The 25,620-nt window shown below is 37.1% G+C and overlaps 1 protein-coding gene across 3 annotated transcripts in view; it reads right to left on the bottom strand.

The window, feature by feature from the left end:
• The window catches only part of CRY1 (cryptochrome circadian regulator 1), a 33,669-nt gene that overhangs the window by 5,767 nt on the left and 2,282 nt on the right, over positions 1-25,620 (bottom strand). For 2 of the 3 annotated variants that reach the window (XM_063308549.1, XM_063308547.1), the window contains exons 2-10: positions 16,351-16,459; positions 15,216-15,358; positions 10,222-10,406; positions 9,541-9,629; positions 8,140-8,280; positions 7,736-8,047; positions 6,699-6,850; positions 6,395-6,597; positions 4,312-4,413 (exon numbers count right to left, since the gene is read on the bottom strand). In XM_063308549.1, coding sequence (XP_063164619.1) covers positions 4,312-4,413; positions 6,395-6,597; positions 6,699-6,850; positions 7,736-8,047; positions 8,140-8,280; positions 9,541-9,629; positions 10,222-10,406; positions 15,216-15,358; positions 16,351-16,459 — 1,436 coding nt within the window. Of the gene's footprint in view, positions 1-4,311; positions 4,414-6,394; positions 6,598-6,698; positions 6,851-7,735; positions 8,048-8,139; positions 8,281-9,540; positions 9,630-10,221; positions 10,407-12,008; positions 12,206-15,215; positions 15,359-16,350; positions 16,460-25,620 lie in introns of those variants that run through there. The other variant, XM_063308550.1, reaches the window with a different exon arrangement.

Here is a 25,620-nt window from a genome sequence, read left to right as displayed (position 1 = left end):
AAATTTTAAGACATGCAGATGCTGATAGAGATAACGGTATCCTGAGGTCTGATGTGCGTAATGAATATTTGTTGAAAGAAACAAACGTCGCTGTATGTAAGTGTGCTTATGCCCATTTTATTATAAGGAATGAGAAGTGGATTTGTCAAGAGAAACATACAAGTGAGTTGAATGCAGAGGACTGGGTTACTTAAAAAGTATGTGTGATAAAACAAGAAAAGATGAATGGGTGTTGAGTAGTTATGGAATATAAAACTGAAATTGAACATGTGGAGGTAATACGTAGAGGTGGTTTAGTCATACAGAAATTATAAATAAGGATTGAATCATAAAAGCTATATAGAGAAGAGTGAATTGCTTAAGAAGGGGACACTCTGACAATAATGGATGGATAGAATTAATTAGATTCTTCAAAAGAGGGAAACACTAAATTTAAAGTACAAAAGACAATGCTGAAAGGATGGTTTGTAGGAATAGAAAGATATGGAGAGATATATGAATAGTGTTCATGTAAAATAGTTTTGACTATGTTTCTTTCTCTTATGTCTTAAATTTTTTTGGCTTATCATTTCTTGCTCCTTTCTGTTACCTGCCTAATGATGCTTATCCTGCAAGAGTGTGATGAATATGTATGCAAGCTTTTAATCACAGAAAAAATATTATATACAGAACTGGAAAGTAATAACATCAATTTCATTTTTATTAATTTTGAACATAAATGAAATCAAATTAGATTTTGTCCTGAACCTATACAGTGCTTCTTGCAGGGTCGCACTTGACCCAGAAAATGATGCATATCCATGGCCTAGATTTCACAAAGAGCAAGAGAGGATAAGAGCTAACGAGATACATGGACATAGGAAAGAGGACCAATATCCAGAGTTTGGTCCTGAACACAATTTCAAGGGTTCCAGTAAAATACCTGGACAGTTAGCAGCTCATTAAAACCTGTACAAGTATAATATTTATTTATTTATTTACTATCCCACCTTTATTATTTTTATAAATAACTCAGGGCAGCAAACATACCTAATACTCTTTCCTCCTCCTAACAACCCTGTGAGGTGGGTTGGGTTGAGAGAGTGTGACCGGCCCAAGGTCACCCAGCTGGCTCTCATGCCTAAGGCGCGACTAGAACTCCCAGTTTCTTGGTTCCTAGCCCATTGCCTTAACCACTAGACCAAACTGGTTCTCTAATTCAATTAATATTTATTTTAAAATTCTGAATAAAAAGACTATTTATTCTTTAGCTATTAAACTGATATTTTGTTGAATAACTATAACAAAAGGATTGCTAGGTCCCAAAACTGCTCTTTTTCATATTAAATGTTAGTCTACAAACTAAACACATTTTAAAGCATGAAGACTCAATTATATCAGCTGTTTACTGCAGAATGTGTCTATAAAATTGTGAGCACACTTTTGTGTTAATTGCCAATTAATTCCCATAATTAAGTCCAAATTGAACTGCTCCTTTTCCACAAACAAATTATTCTGGATAGCAACACATGTACTTAATTTTTTCTTGATTCGAGATAACTTAAAAATATAACAGAAAAGTCTGTATGTTTCTAACTCTCCTAATATTCTCTATATTATTATTTTTTGTTTCTGAAAATTAATACTATATTTTTTCGTACCATAATCACAATGAAAAACTAAAATTCTTCGAATATTAGAATATAATATAGTTATTATATCTGGGATGCCAGCATGCCCATGCATGGACACCTTCCTTGATGCCCACCAGACAACTTGTAGTTTAAAAAAAAAACTTTAATTAAGAAAGACAATAAATAAATAAATTAATTACAAAACTTCAAAATAAATTTTATTTCCAAGAACACTTTTGGATCCCAAATGTTTGGTTAAAACACAAAAATAATAGGCAGCTCCATGCTTTGTTTGAAAGTGTGTCCACCTCCTCAGAAGTACAGAGATACAGTCATGTGAAAAAAGAAGTGCACACCATTGAATTTTTTTTTTTTTACTTTTTCAACGTATTTCAACAGATATCTGATCTTCATTTCAACAATATTGATACAGGGGATATAATAAATATCATGCACCATTTACATTTCGTAGAGCATTGTGTAATTTAAATAAATGCAAATTTCACCTGTGGAAAAATTAAGTGCACCCCTACATTTATTGTTACCTCAAATACCTATAATTAGAAACAGGTGCACCAGATGAGGTGCAAATGTTTAGAACATTGTTAGAGAGGATCTGGCAGGAACCTGTCTCATTTAAATCTTCGACATTTAATTTGATTTGCTCTTTGTTGTTAAAGTTTGACTAAAGTTTGCTCATGAACACCTAGGCAAAACCCAGGATTTCTGGAACAATGTGCTCTGGATTGAAGAGGCAATTTATTTGGCCACAGCACCAGCAGACATGTTTGGCAAAAACCAAAGACAGCATTCCCCCAGAAGAACCTCATACCAACTGTAAAACATGGTGATGGAAACATTATGGTTTGGGGCTGCTTTGCTGCTCACCATGATAGAATCCACTATGAATTCTTCATTGTACCAGAGGGTGCTTGAGGATAATGTGAGACCATCCGTCAGAAGACTGAAGCTCAACCAAAAGTGGACCTTGCAGCATGACAATGACCCTAAACATTCCAGTAAATCCACCAAGGAATAGCTGGCTGGCAGGCAAGGTTCTGGAATGGCCAGGTCAGAGCCCGGATCTAAATCCCGTCAAGATGCTGTGGGGTGATCTGAACTGGCTGTGAATGCAAGAAACCCTTCAAACATCGCACAGCTGAAAAAATTCTGCATGGAAGAATGGGAAAAAATTCCTCCCAGTCAAAGTCAGAGACTGATAGATGGTATAACAAGGCCTGCTTGATGTTGTTTCTGCCAAAGGGGACATTATCAGGTATTAGAGCCAAGGTGTACTTATTTTTTCCACAGAAGGAAATGGCATATCTGTTAATTTCTTGTTGAATAAATGATTGCAGTCAACTTTTCGTAGTTTTTTGTTTTGTTCAATTACATCACCTTTACATACTGTTTGAATGAAGATAAAGTATTGATATGTCCACATGTGTTAAAAAAGAAATAACTTTACATGGGGTGTATTACTTTTTCACATGACTATAGTATGGAATATCCAGGAGGCATGGGAGAGGAGAGAGGAGAGGGGGGAAGACCCCTAGAGAACATGACAATTAATATTCTAACAAATATTACATCTTCATGGCAGTCATTATGTAGATGGACAAGATTCTTTTTAGCATCTATTTTGTAAAAATCCAAAGGTGCCTACAAGCCAAAATGATAGGGGAACCCTGTATCATTAATTCAAAAGATATATACAATTAAGTAAAACTTCTTTCCTGCTGAGAAAGACTGTCAGGATAATTGGCGAAGAAACAACACTGAGCTGAAGTTGCAACTCTAGTTTCTTTATTGTTTCTACCATACACAGAATCTTGCCAGACTAAAGGTTCCTTAACTGAGCTAAAGGGAAAAATACCCTTGGGAATCTAGGGCGGTGTGAGTCTAACTTTCTTCCTTGGATCCCCCTCTCTCTCCAAACTGTGCAAGCTGTGAGAATGCTTATCTGCCTGGAATGCACCCTCTACTCCCTCAGCTCCGAACTCCATCACATCATCCCCCTCTTCAGGGGCACATTCCACCACAAAGACTATTAGTTATCATCAACTATATGTATTTTGTATGAAGTGGAATGAAACGTACACCTCCACTTTTCTTTCCTGTTAAGGATCCATGCTTATATATGCATTACTTACTACTTTAGAGATTTATACATTATATATTCTGGAGGAAGAAAGAGGAAGGAAGAATAGCCAAAAATATTGGAGGAGTTGGGGAACTGTGCCTGAAGCACACCAACTAAATGTTCTGCCAGTTCAATCCAATCTATTGCCTGTGTGCCCAAAGAAATGACCAGTTAAGGATTAATATCAGTGTACCACTTCCCTAAAATTAAAGGCCTGGCAGCAATGGACACTGTGTCAAGAAGAAAAAAAGAGGTAGCATCATTGTCAATCTCCCACATTCTCTCATACTTTATTTGCCTACCTAAGGAAATGTACTGAAACTTCCCTACTATACCTATTCCTTGGCATTTTGGTCCAGCACACCTGGATGTGGGTATTCTAACTTGGCTAATTCAGTGTGCTTGATTATAAACCTTTCCATAACAGAATTGCTCCAAGTGTCATGTGTTATTAAAATTTTGGCTTCAGAAAGCTTATTATTATAATGCGGGTAGGCAGTTAAATAGAAAAGCTAAGCAGCATAAATAACAACATCTAACATAGGAGTAACTTACCGCTTGCACCTGTACAACCAGGGGGATTTTCCCCTAGAGAATATCCCATTAGACCACCATTTCCATTTCCGTTTCCATTAGAAGGCACTGAAGCAAGGAGACCTAATCAAAATAAAATGCAGTAGCCTCAAAATGAGGTACAGGCTTTTGGGGGGCTTCTCTGTGTTTTTGGCCCTCTTTGCAAATGCATACTCTTTGCATTTCAACCAAAAAAGGAGTGGATTTTCCCAATAACAATTAAAATAAAGCATTATGTTAAGAAAATAATCCCATTCAAATAGAGACTGTATTTTAAACTAAAGATCAGTAATGTTGGAATGTCACTTGGAAAGATCAAGAAAACAATAATATTACAAACAGTAATTAAGAATGTTAATAATAAACTGATCCTCAACATGGAAAGACAGGAAATTCTCCCTAAATAATGGTTAACTCTGTTTTTAAAATAAAAAATGTCAATGCTTTGTTCCTTTTTTTAAAAAGTTGAATGTAGTGAATAAAAGCTGTTATTCAAAGTTTTATGCGTTGGTTATCAAAAAGTCCAGGATAGGTTACAAAATTAAATTCAATTATCTGTTCAACATACAACAATAAAATATTACAAAGCAACAGGAAAATCAAACTCGTATTTATTTTCCTCAATAAATAAATGAACAAGTCTGATGTTTTTGACTCATTTGTTTAATTGTGTTCTCATTTTCCTAGGACTTGTATGGAGAACACATCACGTTTTAGGTCATATTTATGCAGATATTGAAAATTCAAAAGGGTTCACAAACTTCTAAGCACCACTATGTGTGGAAGAAAAAACAGTGTCATATGTAACACGTTGTTAAAGGTGGTTAAGATGAAAACCTGTATTCCCTATCTCTAAATGAAATATGTGGTTACTCCATGTTCATTCTACACTAGGCATGTGGCTTCACAGACAAGTACAGATAGCCCTCACTTAACAATCAGAATTGGGACCAAAATTTTGGTTGTTAGACGAAGCGGTCATTAAGCAAATCTGACCTGATTTTACCACCTTTTTTTGCAGTGGTTGTTAAGCCAGTCATTGCAGACATTAAGCAAACTACATGGTTGTTAAGCGAATCATGCGTTTCCCCATTGATTTTGCTTGCCCAAAACCAAAAACGGTGAGCACATGACCCTGGGATGCTGCTACGGTCATAAATGTGAAGTGGCTGCCAAGCGCCCAAATCACGATCACGTGACCATGGGGAACGCTGTGACGGTCATAAGTGTGAGGATCAGTTTTAAGTCGTTGTTTTCAGCACCTTCTTAAGTCTGAACAATCTTTAAACGAATGGTTGTTACATGAGGACTACCTGTATACATGTCCTAACAACCAGGAAACACACTGAGACAATGGACTGGTCTCTAATATTTATTACTAGTACTTAACAGGAATCCTAACAAACTGAAGAAGCGTGGGAAAAACCCAGACATATAACCCCCAAGGGTTAAGGCAGTCCCGATCTGTGTCTCTTTGAATGGCTGAACAGTTCCTCAGTGCTACGCATGCGCTTGACAGTCTGGATGGGAGCCCCCTGCTCGCCATCCTTACTCATGACAATACATGTGCAGAGAGTAAGGAAGATGACCTTGACAAAACATTGCCTAGGCAAAAGAGGCTGAAACATTTTTGAAATCCAGAATGAGATAACATTCGGAAGTGGCTCAAGTAACACCTTCCTAATTCACTGAACTATAGAAGAAGGAGATACAGCACAGATTTACAAGCTTCTGTTATCATAGCCAATCTCAATAAAAGTAAGTTTTAGTCTTCATGTGGAGTTGATTTCCTGGTCAGGTCTAACTAGTGGGGCTGACAAGAAGTCATTGCAATGTTCTGACCATGAAAGGAATAGAGCTTATAATGTGATATTAATACATTAGCTCTTCATTAATGTTAAACTTATGACTTTAAAAACAGTTAATATTAGAGAAAAGTGCAAGAGAAATAACTTTTCATTCTTCAGTCAGCCAGTTACAAATATTATACCAAGATTTCAGCAATTAAGAGTTTCAGGCCAAAAATCATGAAAGTAAAAACTGAAATCAAAGCTTTTCATCATACCCAATCCTCTGTATCGGGATAGTTGCTGGTAGATTTGTTTCATCCTTTCAATATTCAATCGACTTGCCTCAGCATGATTCACCATTGGCTTTGGATAATTTACTCCAATTATACATTTTGCAGCTTTCTGGACTCCCTCTGGGGCATTCCAGGGATCATATATATACTTTGCAGGAAAACCTCTGAGTATAGGTAGATACCGTCTTAATAAAAAAAAGAAATGAAAATAGTTCCCATCATTTTTAGTGTTTGTTTTAATAAGCTAGTTAAAATGTTTCATTTTAAACTGATAATGGTGCTTAACCTGATATAGTCCCCATTAGGATCAGTTCTTCTGCCAAAACCCACAGGACAGTAACAATGGAAAAATTGCTGGAAAAATGAGCTACAAGACAGCCACATCCAACTGCCTGCATTTACACTCCAGTCTGCATCAAGAAGCAATTCTTCAAATACCTACCAAAAAACCAAAAACACTGAATTAATGTAGCCCCGTATTTACTTTTTTTTCAGGGAATACAGTTTCAAGTAGCAATTTGTTTCATGCTGGCTTTTAAAATGTCCACGTATAAGCATATAGGAGAAAGCTGAGGAGAAATACATACTCTATACAGTAAACTTTTGAAACATGTCAATTCAGCAGGCAACTTATTTAACTGCAGAAAAGACTCAAGGTAGCTTACGTGTTTAAAAAAATGGATGATGCAAATACACTGCTGAAAACAGAATGAGATTTTGAACCACTAGCATTAACTGCTCACAGTACTATAGGGTAATCCAACCCACAGGATCAGCCTGTTTGCATTCTATTGAACAATTATCAATCATGTTTTAATATGCTAAAGGAGAGTGAGTATGTGAATGGTATGGAAGGGATTAGAGAGAACAAGAAAATACTCTGAATGCACATTATAATGTGTTGATTAGCCACTAGGTGTTGCTACTTAGTTAAACTGGTTTATGTTATATAACGTTTACTGCTGTTGACAGCAACTATATGCAGCTCACCCTACAGGTTTTGCATTAATTACAGTTGCAGCAAACTCCAAACTATATTTTCTCACAACTCAGTCCAACAATGTGGCTTCAGAACTGCAAGTAAAGGATGTTTTTTTGTTTTGGTTAAAGAAGCAAATATATCAAGGCTTTTAATAATAAGAGGAGTTACATACAACACGTTCTGTAGAAGAATCAACCGTATATAGCCACAGCTTATTTTGTACAAACTGACTAGGTAATACAACTTGTGTTAAGGTTATTTAGAAACATTTACAAGCTTGAGATATCAAAATGAAATTGTAAGGGCAATACCAAAATTCATTAATTAAAAGAAAATTGTACCTTCATTCCTTCCTCCCAACTAATCCATAGATCACCTCGAGTTAAGAAGCATGCCACAGCATGTCTGGCAAGATGATGGATCCAGCCTTCCTGACGCAGCTGGGTCATTATAGCATCAATCCAAGGGAATCCTGTTCTACCCTCTGCCCACTTGGCCAAAGCCTCAGGATTTTTGTCCCACGGGATCTGCACACATATGGGATTGCCTTCCATTTTATCAAATCGTGGATTGTTAGTTGCTGCTGTGTAAAAGAATTCACGCCACAACAATTGGCCATAGAGGGAGAGAGGAGGACAGCTGTTCTTCTTCACCTGTAAATCAAGACATGTGATAAAAACGCAGTTTTTAAATACATGTCTTATCACAGACAAAATACTGGTAAATCCAGGTGGTCAATTCATACCTTTTTGTACAAGTCTGTTAATTTGAAGTAAAATAGGCGGCAGGATAAGCAGCCAAAACGTAGATAAGGACTAAGTCCTGTTGGACTTGCGAGAAGGGAATTTGCATTCATTCGAGGTCGTTCAAAGTTTGCTACCCAAGCCTTAAAAAGAAAAAAGCGTATTTATATTTACTGTTTGTTATTATGTGTTTCTTACCAACCATTTTAAAAACCAAACTTGCAACAGGTATACAACAAATTCTCAGAATATGAGAATCACTCATACATATCATTTTCAGTGTATTTACACATGAATTATAAAGGAGTCACTATTTATCCTGTATTGAAGATGCTTAGTAAATTTTCATTGCAGGAAAACAGTGATAATTTTTTGATGGTTTTCCCCCTCCAATCATCACATTTGAATCAATACTTGCGTTAAATATACAGACAAGATACTAAAATATATGTAGAAGAGTTAACAGCTTATTTTGTAATTCACTTCTCCAGGATCTGGATACTGCAAAACTAGAAAAGTATTTTACTGAAGTAAAACTTTTGTAATGATGCCCATCTTCCAGATAGTGTGAAATAGAGCTTCTGTGCCTTCAGGGGTCTATATTCCAAATTCTCTGTTTAATATAACATCATAACCTCGACCCACCACCTGGTCAGGCAGGCAGGGAGGGCATGCTACGGACCCCATTAGCAAAGGAATTTCATCTAGCGGGGTCCAGGAGGTGAGCCTTCTCTGCAGCGGTGCCTGCCCTTTGGAGTATCTTGCCCTCGGAGTTGAGATGGGTCTCTTTGCTCTCGGACTTCCAGAAGAAACTGAAGACCTGGTTCTGCTGCCTTGCTTGGGAAGCGAGAGAGGGACAGCTCCACCAGAGGGTGGCTGGCGCCATAGCACCCCTTAGTGATTGTGTTCCATCTCCACTTGGATTTTATATTTATTTTCTATTTATATTTCTAATGGTAAATTAGGTGGATGTTTTTAGTATCATTTTATTGTAAACTGCCCAGAGTCCCCCATTGATGGAGATGGGTGGTGGCATAAATTTAATTAATTAGATAAATAAATGATATTCTCTGTTCACTTAAAAAGCCCAAGGGGTACAAAGGATGGATAGGTGGGATTGTAAAGGTCTATGCAGTATAAAAGTTTTAACTGCAGGTATAGTTGATATGCAAAATTAAAGCTAATCATATATTAAAGCATTCAGAATTACTTCTCAATAAAAACCATAGCATAGCATAGCATAGCATAGCATAGCATAGCATAGCATAGCATACTATACTAGAAAACAAGCATATAGAGGACAACACTCTCCAAGTTCATTTTATTAGAACTCTGGCCCAACTTTTCATACCTCAGTAAAGTATTGAACTATGCTTGTAGGACAACGAAGTTGAACAACATACCTTTCTTTCCAAATGTCTTTCCAGTCTCGTGAGTGCTTCTGTTTCTCCTCCTGGCCAAACAGCAGAAGGCAATCCATCTGTATCAAAACCTACAATACCAAAACATTAGTCAAATGTTATTAGTCAAGCTGCAATTTGTATAGATTATAAAACTTCAGTAGGTTAAACAATTACTATACATATATAATGAAAACACTGATCTGAACCCAATGCTTAACTAGCAAGTTTTGAGTTTTGAATAATTTATTCAGGATTTGCTACTCAGTGCAGTGGAAGACATGCTAAAGTCCCTCTTTCAGCTACTAGAAATCCTCGGTGAGTTGTCAACATCCAATTAGGAGCAAGTCTTTAAAACTTTAACAACTAGGGGCTTGCTCTTTTCACTTCACAATAAAGCAAATATTTTCAAGAAACTCTGTGATTATGTGGCAACCCTACACATTCTAGAATACTACCTATGAAGAAGCATCTATTAATAAACTAGACCGTATGATTTTCTTATACAGAGCTTTAAGTATTGTTGTAAATGGTAGGATATTATCATTCAGATCCTTCAATTAGACCTTACTATCTTCTATAAGCAAACTAACTAGAGCCTCCTACTTATGACCACATATTAGAAGAGGCATTTTTTTTAGTAATATACAAGGAATAAGAATGATGGTATATATCTTGGATTACCTAGTTCTTCCAGTGATGGAACACCATATTTCTCATCATGATCATCAGAAACTGGGGTGGTACATTTTGACATTACTTCTGCAGTAATAGTTTCCACAGGCATCTCCAATGGTTCCATTCTACTTATTAGAGTTTGGAATCTCTTATACGTAAGAGGTGGCTGCCCTCCATTTAATTCTATAATTCTACATACAAAGAATGCAATGTCAATTTATACTTTTAGAATCACTGTTTGTTGTACAACTATACATTTCTCACCTGTAATATGTCAAGACATTTATTTCATATTGTGGATAGAGTAACTGAATTCCTCATTAGAAACATAGAAAAGGCTAAGGGGCACAGCTAATACAGCAACTCCAATCATCTTAATCCAGACAAATAATTAATGAAATACGTTAAATGACAATATATTTGGTTACTCTGTGGATGAATGAACAGATCACTGGAAACGCTAGGTAACAATTGGTTACAAAGAAATTACTACAAGAAACAAGGTCTCAGACCAACATTAAAATGCTAAAAAAGCGGTTGAGTATAATTTTCTATACTCCTTGTGCCTAAGTATTGTAGTCAATCCATGCCCCATGAATTACATGCAGCTTGTGCACCAGTCTCCTCCTCATCACATCACCAAATTGAAGAGATGTAGTCTATTTCTATTCCAAGTTTTTAACTTTTTTTAAAAAAAGAAGAAGAAATGGGCTTTAAAAAGCCACACACATACTTTCTAATGGATTGTTGGCTAGTAAATCTATTGTATTTACAAAGCAAAGGAAGGGAGGAAGGACGGATCATTTCTGTCTTCTATATAATTCATCATGTTTTATATTAGGGCTGTGTAAGACTCTTAGAAGATGTGTACTGGGGTACATTTATTCATTCATTCATTTCCCAAATTTATATGGCTGCCCATCTCACAAGAAGTAACTCTGGGCGGCATACAGCAAAAAAAAAAAACCAGTATGAAACAATAAATATATCAAACATAGTCATATTAAGAAAAGTTTAACCCCCCCCCCGCCACTCAAGAGATCTTGTCCTAACAGCCAGGAACCACGCTGAGATAAGGAACTGGTCTCTAATGTTTTATTGCTTGTACATAACAGGAATCCTAACAAACTGAAGAAGCGTGGGAAAAACCCAGACATATAAACCCCAAAGGTTAAGGCGGTCCCGATCTGTGTCTCTTTGAATGGCTGCCCAATTCCTCAGTGCTACGCATGCGCTTAACAGCCTGGATGGGAACCCCCTGCTCGCCATCCTTACTCATGACAGATCTGATCAGCAGTGGAGCCACCCCAAGATCTCACCAGTCCCCGGGGACCCCCAGGCCTGATGACAAAGCCAGGTCTTGAGGGACTTCCAGAAAAAAGGAGGGATGGAGCTGTCCTCACTTCAGGGGGGAGAATGTTCCATTAAGGCAGGTGCCAAGGCAGAGAAGGCCCACCTCCTCGGGCCTGCCAAGTGTAGCTCCCTGAGAGATGGGACCCGCAACATGCCTCTCTTGCCGGATCTGATGGGATGAGCAGATGTAACTGGGGAGAGGCGGTCCCTCAAACCCCATCCCCAAGCCATGAAGGGGTTTAAAGGTCAAAACAAGCACCCTGAACTGACCCGGAAGCAGACTGGCAACCAATGCAACTCACAGAGCAAAGGCGTAACTTGCGCTGTTCTAGAACACACATAACTACCCATGCCACTGCATTCTGCACAAGCTGAAGCTTCTAGATATTCTTCAAGGGCAGCCCCATGTAGAGCGCATGACAACAGTCCTATTTCAGTACCTGTCTGCAGCTCCTTAGAGTAGCTGTATCTTTTCCTGTATAATACGACTGCCCTCCACAGCTGTAGCACCATCCCAGGAAAACACACATTTGGTTTAACGTACTGCAGACACATGCTACATGCAGATCCCTGCATGCTCCAAATCACTTTTTTGCTTTGACTCTGCAGCACTGTACAACCCTATTTTCTGAATATACTTGGAAAAAACAGTTTTAAAAGAAAAAAAAATTAAGTGAAGAAAAGGAAGAGACAATCTCTCACTTCCATACATTTTAATAGATTAATCTTAATATAGTTAATATTTCAGTTCCATTTAGATTCCTCATATTATTGCCTGACAATCTTTCAGGTTTCACGAACTATAGAAGTTTATCAATGCATTCTACTCCATGATATACAAAAAGTAAACCCATAGCTAAAAAGTTTAATGCTGGCCAGAAACTGGACACAGAAGGCTATCATTCAAGAATAATGTCATTTTTGCTCCAGTACTTGTACTTCCTGAATATATTTTTAAGTATTGTAAGTAGTCTAAACTCAATTCAGTATCAAAAAATCAAGGCTCTGGAAACTAGTTTGCAAAATTGACTGGTATGGAAACCATTAATTTTCCACTTCCAACATCTCAACAACCAAAGTAACAGAACAGCCAAAAGTGACAGAACTGAAATGTTTTCATAGGGGAGAAACATTTAAAAAAACAATACCTTAAATATTAAATGTAAGTTTTACTTAAAAGTTATTTTTATTAGACTTTTTAAAGTGTTTTAAGAAATACAGTTATAATTTGAAGGGGAGTTAGGGACTGTAATAATCTGCACCCCACTAAACTAGGCAGTGCCCAGGGGCAACTAACAGGATACTTTGTCATATCTAGGGCAGGGGATGTGATACTAGCTTTGAATATCTGCCTAAGCAAGAGATGGGGCACTGTGTGGAGAGCTCCTATCTGCAATAAAGGGGTAGATGGGGATGAGCTGTCCATAGGGTTTCGTGTTGTTGTTTTTAAACAGGAAGAGGAGAGAACAGTTCCCAGGGGAAAGGCAGCCTAGGTAATGGTGGGTGTTTGGGTCAGTATCTGATTCAAAATCCCCTTTGAAAAGAGATTCGCATTTTCAGACTTAAGAAGACTGATGTCAGCCCTCCCAGGTAAACCAGACAGGAAACACGACCAGATGAGCTAATTCTGCTTTATTGTAAGGCTAGATGAAACAGACCATCCAGATCAGCCTTTCTCAACTTTCTGACCCTGGAGGAAGCCTTGAAATAGTTTTCAGGCCTTGGGAAACCCCTGCACATTCAGGCTCAAATACAGGCCGGAAGTTACAAAATTATTATATTCGTTTCACAGGTAGGCCTGTATATATGCATTAACAGCATTCTTAAGCTAAAAATAAAGGGTGAAACTTACCTCTTTAATGTGAGGTTGCCCAAATTTGAAATAACTTTTTAAATAAATTGTCATCTCCCAGAGAATCTCTAGTGACCTCTCGCGGAACCCTAGGGTTCTGTGGACCCTTGGTTGATAAATCCTGATCTAGATCCTTTCCAGTTACATTTCAGATGTATGGCACTGAGATAGCACTGGTGGCTCTACTGAATGACCTTTGTTGAGACATGGATGGGGGAGAATACTCCTCCTGGTCCAATACAACTTTTCAGTGTATTTCAGTACCATTGATCATGGTATCCTTATGGACTAGGTGTAGAGGTTAGGGATTGGAGGCACTGTCTTACAGTAGTTTTACTCCTTCCTCAGCAGGCAGTTCCAGTTGATGTTTATGGGGGAGAACAGATCACCCATATGACCACTCACTTGTGGAGTGCTGTAGGGATTGGTCCTTTCTCCCCTATTCTTTAACATTTACATGAAGCTGCTGGGTGAGGTAATTCAACAGTCTGGGGTGTGCTATCACCAGTACCATTGACAATATCCAGCTTTGTATTACTACCCTAGGCTGGACTGGAGATGTCATGGAGGTTCTTTCCCAGTGTCTGGAGGCTGTAAGTGTCTGGATGGGACAAAACAGGCTGAAGTTAGTAAGATGACGTTACTAAATACATTGGTGTTCTCCTGTCTCCAATGTTGTCTCTTGATGGGGAAACACTATCTATAAAAGAACTAATCTTTGACTTGGGAGTTCTCCTGGACAGGAGAACAGGACACATGGGTCCTGCTAAACCAGCAGGTGGAGACTGTGGCAGGGGAGCCTCTGCCCAACTTCAACTTGTGCGTCAGTTATCACCTTATCTGGGTGGGATACCTGGTTACAGTAACTCACACTCTTGTCCCCACAAGATAGGACTACTGTAATGCACTCTATATAGGGCTATCTTTAAAGACTACTTGGAAACTGCAAATGCTCCAGAATGCAGTGGCCTGGGTTTTGATTAGCAGTCACCATCAACGACACATCACACCTATATTTCAGACTTTATACTGGCTCCCAATTGGTCTCTGGTACATTTTAAAGTGCTGGTTTTAACTTATAAAGCCCTTCATGGCTTAGCACCTAGGTATACTCAGGACTACATTATCCAGCCAGAATTATCCTGACCAGTAAGATTGCATTGAAAGAAGTTGCTGGTGAAAATTTGGGGGGCTGTTACCAGGAGGTGCTGCTTTCCTGTTGCAATCCCAACTCTCTGAAACAGCTTCCCCATTGATTTCAGGCTTGCCTCCTCTCAGACAACATTCAGGAAACAACTAAAGACAGCTATTTCATAGGGCTTTTCCCTAGTGTACAAATATCACCAAGTTTTCTGTTATTGTTTCACATCACTAATGTTTAAAATATTTTATTTTTAAACTATCATGGCCGTTTTAATGCTGCATTTGAGTCCTGTTACCACGTATGTTTTATTGTTCTTTATCATGGATGTTTTATGTTTTTACTATAAAGTGCCATAAGTCAATTTGTTGAAATCAGAACTATACAGGTTTCATACATAGATATAAATATGTTTCATAGTGCTTAAAACGAATTAAACTGCTAAATCTGATTGATGTGGAAACCATCCATTTTGCTACTAAATAATTGTAAGAATTGATATATTTTAACAAAAAATTGTATTTCTACAGGAAAATGCTGTAATAGAAAATGTTTGATTCAGAATTATTTTCTATTCTCTGTCACTATCAGTTTCTATCTATACTGCTTAATTACTTATTATTTTTCTCTTTTACACTTAAGTTGTTAACTTACTTGTCTAAGTCATATAAAGTATGCGATATCTGCACAACGACTTCCAACCCTGCTTCAGTGGCCAACTTCTTAATTGCTGCATCTCTCTCCTTTCCAAATGGTTCAGAGTCATATTCAATAGAAAGTTTTGAAATGTTCCATTCCTATAATTTCAAATAATGATATGATTTTTTAAAACATCAATTGTCAAGGAATAAGAGGGAATAACATATATTAACTTATTCTGAATGCATAAAAACAAATGGTTGGCTATATTACATAGCAAATGCAGAACAATTATTCTCCATATAAAAGCCAAGAATTCTGCCACAGAAGGTTTTAAGCAAGCTGGAAGAAGGTCTTTTGCCCTCCACTTTCAAAAATAACAGAACTGGACCCCATAAAATGAATATTGGATTAAAATGTACAGTAATATCAAAACACTTAGAGTGCTTTAGCTCCACTTTCCTAGCATTTCTCTCCAAACAGTATTGGAAAAGGGCACTGAACAGATACAACAGATTTTACTATTTATATTTAACTATCAGGGCAGGATCCCCCCCAAGATTCCAAACAATACTTTTTATTACTTTCCTCTTAAAATGTCCATATTCATAAAATTGGATTATATGCAATTAAGCCTTTCCTTCCCTCTTTTACAAGTGTGTACATACAGAATCTAATTTTGCTTTAATCTGAAGAGATTTTACCAAGGGTTATCAAGTTGGAAGAATTAAGCTAGAACAGAAAGAAAAAGTGAATATACATTATGGAAACAAGGTACTGTGAGCTTAAATTTTTGCTTCGTCTTTACAGATGATATTTGTATTTAAGATATTTGATCACATTATAATATGAAATTGTAATGAAGATAAAGAATTAAAAACTAAGCAATTTGACTAGGTTTTTATTTTTAATTCCCAATGTTATGAAGCAAATCGCAGCCAAATTATGCCCATTAAGTATGCCCAATAAAAATTACATGGACAGCTTTTTAAATTTAACCATAGTATTCAAGTAAGTTGAAAACCAAAAATCCAGGATTATCTGTTCACATAAACCTCATCTTGGCAATTATATCATTGAACATACATTCCAGAATCTTGTGAATACTTTTGTACTTGCTTCAGGGCCTCTTCAAATAATCCAAACTTACCTTAAAAAGCCTAGGAAATACATCTGCAGGCTGTCCTCGAATCACAAACAAACGAGAATTTAGTTTTCGCAAGTTGGCATCCAAGTCCTCAAGACACTGAAGGAGAAACCTGTAAAGAGGATGACATGAAGGTAGATAAAAAATTTCGCCCTTCTCTTTCAAAAATAACAGAACTGGACCCCATGTAAATGTAAATGTTTTCCACAAAGACAAGATTTGTGCAGAAAGAATTATAATCAGTCATAATCTATGATCTTGGTTCTATATACAAAAATACTGATTCTAATGGGTATACACATAGAGGACACTGGCTGTCTTGTAAAAAAAAAAATCCTTTAAAGAAAAAGGCAACAGCAGTCTCTTAAAATGTCAAATACTCCTTGGGTCTTATGCTGCTGCTCTTCTTGAGCCCCCGCTCCCTTCATAACAGGTTGTTTACTAAAGCTGTGCAAATCAGAAGTACAAAGCACCTTTCTTTAAATCAGTAAAGCAGCTGTTCCTTTTTCCAACTCATGAAGTACTTTCTAAGTCGCTTCTGGGTGTCTCGTTTGTGTGTGTGTGTGCACATGGACACACTGTTCAATTCATGGAGAAAAAAGCCTGCTTACTATGATGTTGACTTTACTGGGGTGATGAAAAATGTCCTGACATGTCAGAAAAATATGGCCCAGTAGTCAGATAAAATGGCAAAAAAAGTTGCAAAACATGATCATGCAATTGTGGGACGTTGCAACCAGTAGTAAATGCAAGCCGGTTGCCAAATGACCAAAATGAGATCATGTGACCACGGGGAGGGGGGGGGACAATTTTGTGACGCTTGGAAATGCTTTACAGGCCATAAAGAACTCATTCAGAGGCCGTCGTAACTTCGGACCATCATTAAACGAGGACTGCCTATATAAAAAAAAGTTTAATGTCCCAAGGCTTATTTTCTCTTGGTAAAATAAGCGACACTAAGATGTTAAATACATCATTCATTGCAAAATATCATGATGGCCAAAATAGGAAAAACAATTACTTGGTAAAGATCAGAATCTCTGAAGAATCAGGAACATCTTGTAGCCGATTACAGTATCTACAATTGGAATTTTAGCAGTACTTTAAATTTGTTGATTCACTTAAAAATACTTAAACTTAAAAACATTAAATTATCAGAATTAGTGCAACTCTATCTATAGTACAGAAATACATGAACAAATGCCATGCTTAATCCTCTAACATTTTTGACTATTAGTAGACCAGTAAGCTTTTTATTTTTCAAAACTACAGGGAGGCACTGATTAATTTTGATAGCTGGCAGATTGTATTTTAATGATTATATTAAAAAAATTCACTTCAAGTTGCTTAAGGTGTCCAAATAATTATTTTCCCCTGTTCCACAAATCTGAGGACAGAGAATGGTTGAAAGAGAAGCGACAGCTATGAAGAGAATATTCTAGACTAACTTTAGAACTACTGCAGCAGTAGTCATAGGCAAAAAACCATGAGCCAATGCTTTAAACCAAGTGTAAGAAAAACCTGATCCTACTTATGATGGTCCGCATACGACTTGGAAGACGATTAGTAACCAGAGTCTTTATGATGACCTGTAAAGCTTTTCAATTATTAACTAACAAAGGACAGAATAGTTCAAATATTATAGTTATCCAGGTTTGATAAAATTATCAAATGTATATAAATAGTACTCTTTTCTTCCATTTGAAGAGGGAGATTCAAACACTTGACAGATGAATCAGGCTTCTGAGTTTTTTTCCTCTATTCCCAAGAATTTCCCATCAATACTCAAAACTGACTTCTGTAACAAATTTTGTCCCTTGTTTCTTCCAGCCCCATTTTTTCCACCAACAAGTACTTCCTCTATAATCTCAAATTTCCTGAAGGTTATAGTGTTACACCGCATGTAGTTTCTAACAGATATATCAAACCCTGTGAACAAGAATATTTATATGAATAAATAGATAAGATGCTCTTATTAATCTAAATGCACATTACATAGTTAAATCTTTATTTCTTCTTCTTGGAAAAAAACGACACACTGTACTGTATTGATATGGTTGATAAAATGGAACTACTGAAACTCTAAACTAAAATAATTGTTGATTTTATGATTTTTAAAAAGTAAAGTTATTTCAGAAAACGAAAATTCCCAAGTCTTTTTATTGCTTCAATAAACAAATCAGTTTTACTAATATACTTAATTATTATATCCTGCAAACTGAATGGTACTGCAGTACTCCAGCATTCTTATTCCTTGGCTTCTGATAGTTTTACATTTAAGCCACAGTATTATTTTTAATATATGGTAGCAGTTGCTGGCAATCAAAACAGCAGAGCAGTTTCCCAAGAACTATCTTCGTTCAAGTGTTATGATGGGACCTCTCTTCTATTTCTTTCACCAAGCATTTTCGGCACCAAAAATAATTTTTGATGACTGCATTTCAATTCCAGTATATTACATATGGAGCCTCATGTGGTACAGAGTGGTAGGCGGCAGTATTGCAACCGAAAGTCTCCTTACAACCCGAGTTTGATCCCAGTGGAAGCTGGATTCTCCGGTAACTGGTTCAGGTCGACTCAGCCTTCCATCCTTCCGAGGTTGGTAAAATGAGTACCCAGCTTGCTGGGGAAGGTCACTGTCCTAACAGTCAGGAACCACGCTGAGACAAGGAATAGGTCTCTAGTGTTTTATTACTGCTACATGAGACAGAAAATCCTAACAAACTGAAGAAGCGTGGGAAAAACCCAGACAGATAAACCCCAAAAGTCAAGGCGAGTCTGATCTGTGTCTCTTTGAATGGCTGCTTAACTCCTCAGTACTACGCATGCGTTTTCCCCGCTGGATAGGGGCCCCCTCCTGCTCACCATCAGTACTCATGACATCGACTGGGGAAGGCAATGGCAAGCCAACTCACTATAGTCTGCCAAGAAGGTGTCGTGAAAGTGGCGTCCCCCCAAAGGGTCAGACATGACTCGGTGCTCGCACAGGGGACCTTTCACCTTTCACATATAGATCCAGTTCAGATAACACTAAACCATAGTTAGCATTATGATAACAGGAACAATGCCTAAGCCTACAAGACCTCCCTTGTTCTCTATGTGCAAGGGCAGCAATTTAAAATGTTTGCTTTTGCTGTTTTGAGCAAGGTACAGATACTTGTTGCTTGGTAACTACAGTTTGTTCTTTACTGCAAAGGGCAGTTTTCAACATTGTTTCCTCAAATGAGAATGGAATGGATTTGCACATTAAAATGTGTTTTCAGATTGCTTACTTTATCTGTGTCCCCCCTCCCCCCGTTTTAATAGTTTTTTAATAGTTTTCATTTCAATAGCCAACACATTCCTATCAGCCATTTTGCTTCAGCTTTGCCATGTGGGACCACTAGATGGTGCTCACTTGCCTCCTTTTTTAATTAAAAAATTGGGTAAAATCTTGCAGCTTAGACAAAATCTTCTTACACAGGACTTTCCAAGATTTTGGCAGTTTGTAATTGCTTGCTATCTACCTATTATAACTTGGTCCTGAGCCAAGTTTAACAGTAACTTAAGCATAGTTCTTGTCCTTATTCTTGTTTTACTGTAAACTGCCCAGAGTCACTCTTTGAGTGAGATGGGCAGTGACTAAAATTTTATATATACATACATTTCAGCTTCTTTTGCTCAAATATCTTTAAAATTTTATTTGGTTCACAAGGGAAGAAGTACATCCAGTAGCTTTTAAATTCTCTTCCATCAGCCAAAGAGAGGTAATTTTAGAATGATAATGTGCCATGAAGTCACGGTCAACTCTTGGCAACCATATAGATCTTCTCAATGATAATCTGTCTCTAATCTGGTCTGTCAGGTAGAGAATCCATATTAAAAAGTGCTCACCTTCCAATAAAGATCTAAGGTTTTCCAGCTTAGTTTTTGGAACATGTCGTGCTTGCTCTGAGAGAACTACAGACAGACCATTATTTTAGATACTGACTTTTATTGTCTTAAAAATTGGCCCCTAGTTTCTTACTTGGGAATAAGCATCATTTTGCTATAGAAAAGTCTTTTTAAATTATCAAAAGAAAACAAGCACCTATGATTGTTAATTTAAAATAAAAAAGGGATGCTGTGGGAAGCAGCACCAGTTCTAGAGGGTCATGAATTACCTATTTCAGCCCAGGAAAAAGAGTGAGCCTATTTTCAGCTGCCATATCATCTACCACTCACAAATTTGTTGGGGGTGGGTGGGTTATGGGGACTAGTGGAATCCTGGGCTTCTGTCTGAAGTCCAAACCAACCTTCACCAATGTAGAGATAATCCTTGTTTACTGAGTGTCTCATGCAGCAACCATTCAAAGTTACAACAATGCCAAAAAAGTAACTTTGCGACCAATCCTTGCATTTATGACTGTTGCAGCATCCCTCACTCATGTGATTGCCATTCATGTGCTTTGCAATCAGCTTGTGACAAGCAAAGTTAATAGGGTAGGCGATAGCAAAATCGTAAGTCACAGCCACGTAATTTTTTTCTTAGCGACTGCAGTGCTTCGCTTAATGACTGAAGGGGAAGTAAGGCTGTAAGCCTGTCATGGTCACATGATTTTTCACTTAGCAACCATGGCGCTTAGTGACCAAGTTGCTGGTCCCAATTGTGGTCACTAAGCAAGGACTACCAAGGTAGTCCTCGGGTTACATCCATTTGTTCAGCAACTGTTCAAACTTACGATGGTGCTGGAAAAATGGACTTACGGCCAGTCCTTGCATTTACAACTGTTGCAATGTCCCAGAGTCATGTTCTTCTGCCCTGCGCAAACTGCCTCCACTTCAACTCCCCCTACCTGCTTATCTCCCCCCCATCCCTGCCCTTCTGGCTGCCAGTTTAGGATTTGGATCAAAGTACTTTCTTATTAATTCATAATATACATGTTGAATCATTTGTAAGCCTGTTTTAATATACTGTAATTGACTAAATGTTAAAAAGGTAAATGGTTGAAAATGTTAACCCTGAATCTAATTCCACTGTTTGAGAATTTGTTGCCTAGAAATTCAGATGTATTCTTAAACCAGATTTGCAACAATTTCTATTATTAGGTAAAGGAAGGAATATATTGATTATAATCAAAACCAGGAACAGTTATTAAAGGGAATACTTGTGTTATATTGATAATTTTTCATGTATCACACAACTATGTTTCACTGGTCCATGAAGAAAGAGAACATCTAATAAGATAAAAATATACCATTTCACCTTTCAAGTCCCTAAAGCTTTCTAGAGAAAGACAGCCAGTTTAACAAACCTTTACTATTATCACCTTTGGTGTATATCTCTTATCCAGTTTATTTACATGATTTCTAAAGGCTTACTTCAATATGAATCAACAGAAAGTTTTTTAAATAGGCCGTTGCTCTAGCAACCACCAGGCTGTTTGGACTACTCCCCGTCACTATGACCTACTTTAGAGATCATGCTACAACACAGTTTCATAACTTGAATTTCAAGTTCATCACCACAGTGTTTTGAAGAGATCAGGCTGCACTTCTAAACAAAATCAGAATTTTGTTAAAAAGAAAATAAAAACTCACAAAACTAGGCTACAGTATTTCAGACAACTGTATCTTTAAAGCCTAAAACATTTAAATGTCAAAGAATAGAGTAAAATGAATTATTGTACTACGGTTAGAATATTAGGAAGCTTTTCCATCAATTGTTTCTCCATTCTCACTAACATGTAATCAAAATCAACATAATTCTAATATCTACTGCTCAAATACAGAAGTCAGAATGTTGTCTATGAAGATACACATTGACAATGGCTAAACCTGGTTAACAACATAGCATCTACCCAGGCATCCCTTTAAAAAAACAACAAAACTTTCCATAAGATCTTAGGACATTTGGACTTTTGAAAGAGCATCTGGGCTAGTAAAGGTCATGGATCCCTAAATAGCTCTTCTCTGACACAATTCCACTGTCACAGCCTAACACAGAGCTGGATAATATTTTAGGCCCAAGAGATTTATCATGTGCTGGTATAGGCCATCAGAAATACACATATTCTCACCACAATACATGGTGGAAACAAAAATCTGACTCCTTTCACAGAGAAGAAATGGGAACCAAACTGCTAAATTTTCACCACAATTAGCAATGACAAATGCAGCTATTTTTACTTCTTTTACTGTCCTTTGGTGGATAAATGACAAGGAGATTCAAAGATCAAACAAAGGACATCCATGGATTGAATGTAGGCTACAGACCTGACTCATGCTACAGTAAGTCAAGCTGCAATAAAACAAAAACCAATTTGTTATGGAGAAAACTGTAGGACTTGGAAAGTTTTGCCCCAAAGCAAATCTTTTATGGCTGGTTGTGAGTCATTAAAGTCTGACTCTTAAAATCAACTAAGTTGCAACGTAACTTTTAATTATGAAAATATGGGCAAGAAATACATATACCATTTATAACTGGCTTGCAAATAATAAACAGAAGTGTTTTATAAAACTATTAATATAACACAATATCAGGGAAGAACTTTTAAAAATCTCTTTTACAAATAATGAATAAAGCTGGTAATACAGGTAATATTTGATAAAATCCTCAAAAAGAACAAGGTGAAAAAAGTACATAAGTCAAGGTATGATTTGGTATATGGACAATGTACAAAGAAGGATGATTAGCACTGATACAAACATATGTGGAGTGTAATAAATGGTGCTGGTTTAAATTATTTAGTAAGGTTTTCCTTTCTTTACTTTTCTCTCCTGCCTTTAATTTATTTGGGTATTTTTACCGATATAATACAGCGGATATATATACATAGTATAAACATTTTTATTTCAATAGTAGTAACTTGTTTGCTAATCAGCTTAATATAAAATTGCTTTTAGATTCAAAATCTAAGTCATAAAAATTTGAGCTCCTTATTTTGTCTAACACAGTGTTTTCCAACCTTGGCAACAGGTGTGTGGACTTCACCTCACAAAATTCTAATCAATGGCCATGCTGGCTCTGGAATTCTGGGATTTGAAGTCCATACATCTGGAATCTATGCAAAAGAAAGTACCTTCACTGATTTACTTTCAGTACAGATTTCCAGAACAAAAAATCACTTATCTGTATGTACTTGCTATACATAGATGCTATGTGACAGATACGTAGTTGAATAGATACGTGCCTTATAACATAGATATGCAGCTGAATTAAGAGCCAGGAGAACTATACACACTGATACAATAGCATCATTTCCGGGCAAACTGAGGTCACAAACCCACCTCCAGTGTTGAACTGTAATTTTATGCCCCTTGGAGCATTCTGCTATCACAATTGTGAAAACTGATGACAATTTCCCACTTACATTTTCCAGGTGAATCATCTAACTTGCAGTTTCAGAGCCTCACACAACTACCCCAAGACTGCTTAGAAGTGACAACACATCTTCTCACCACTTTAAAATGGGAGGAAAAACTGTAGTGCAACTCCTAAAATATGATCAGTCTCACTTATAAAAAAACTACTCTTTTGGTAATGGAAAATACCTAGTTTTGCTTATATCTGATTTCTGCCTTGTATTTAGTTTCTTGGGCAAGTTATTTGTTCTTGTGACTAACAGACCCACATGGCAACCATTTCTTCAAATTCTGAAATATATCCACACTGAGGATTCCTGTCTTACACCAGTAAGATAAAATACGTAATGGATATTTATTTTATTGTACCTGAGGAGGAACTCTGCATCTGTCCATCCTTGACATCAAAATAGAATATTTAGCAAACAATAGTTAGTTGTTGTATACAAGAGTCACAGGAATCTTAACAGAACCACATAACAGACTTTAAGAATTCAACCTGTTGTGAATTCATTTTTCTTAATTTAATTTGTTAATGAAGAAACAAGGCATATTCAGAAAAAAAAAGTTACACAGTAAAACGCCTGAACATTAAGTTCTCACAATATGAATACTATAACATATGCTACAGGAAAAGAATGAAAAGAAAAGAGGTCAATGATTGCTAAATGTCACAGCAGGCTAGCAATTCTGCACAGCATGTCAGTAGGCTAGCTGTAATGAAACTCATTCACAAGTTTAACATGAATTTTGCACACATCTTACCACATCACTAACTAATAATTCCAATATACCTCACTGCATCATGCCCAAAATTTTTGCATACATTCTAAGCATCTCTGCATTTACTTCTTTGTCAGGATATTTTCAATATTGTGTACTTCAGTACACAGATGGAAAGTAAGATACAAATGTTTTTTGTTGTTTATTTAGTCGCTTCCGACTCTTCGTGACTTCATGGGCCAGCCCACGCCAGAGCTTCCTGTCAGTCGTCAACACCCCCAGCTCCCCCAGGGACGAGTCCGTCACCTCTAGAATATCATCCATCCACCTTGCCCTTAGTCGGCCCCTCTTCCTTTTGCCCTCCACTCTCCCTAGCATCAGCATCTTCTCCAGGGTGTCCTGTCTTCTCATTATGTGGCCAAAGTATTTCAGTTTTGCCTTTAATATCATTCCCTCAAGTGAGCAGTCTGGCTTAATTTCCTGGAGGATGGACTGGTTTGATCTTCTTGCAGTCCAAGGCACTCTCAGAATTTTCCTCCAACACCACAGTTCAAAAGCATCGATCTTCCTTCTTTCTCTCAGCCTTCCTTACGGTCCAGCTCTCGCAGCCTAACCCATAAATAATGTTGCAACCCACTGATACATATTGTTCAATCTCTCTCACTTGGTTTCCTTAACAGTGAGAGGTCTAACAAACCCAAGCAATTCCATCCTCAACTTATTGTGACTTACAAACCAGGAACACTATCTGCATATAATGCTAAATCAACAATGGATCAACTGCCAAGAATCAAATGATAGTGATCCAGCAAGATATATTAGCATGCTTGCTTGTTCCCAGAAAAATCAGAATCCTTGGAGGTCTAGATTTCAAATTAATGACATTTAAGTACTTAACACTGGATTTAAAAAGGCTGAAAAATTTGCAAGACACCACAACCAGGCAATTGCCAATAGCCACACAAGAAGCTGCACAATTCATGTTATGGAAAGCAAACTTATTTTTCATTTTTCTTGCCTAGTGGCTATTCCTGCTGCTGCCATTATACAACAGTCCTATAATTCTCCATTTACCTGTAACTGGGCCACTGATCGTTGTTACTTCAAAACAAAGACATAAACAGAAAACTGGGTCTTCAGAGTTTAAAAATGAATTATCCTAAAAACACTAGGTCTTAATAAAGTTCTGAAAATGATTTATTCCCTGATCCTTGTTTCAGTATGTTA

The sequence above is a fragment of the Candoia aspera genome, chromosome 7 (assembly GCF_035149785.1).
Source record: "Candoia aspera isolate rCanAsp1 chromosome 7, rCanAsp1.hap2, whole genome shotgun sequence".
Classification (NCBI taxonomy): Eukaryota; Metazoa; Chordata; class Lepidosauria; order Squamata; family Boidae; genus Candoia; species Candoia aspera.
Note: the sequence above shows the minus strand (reverse complement) of the source record. Positions and strands in the feature narration are given on the sequence as shown.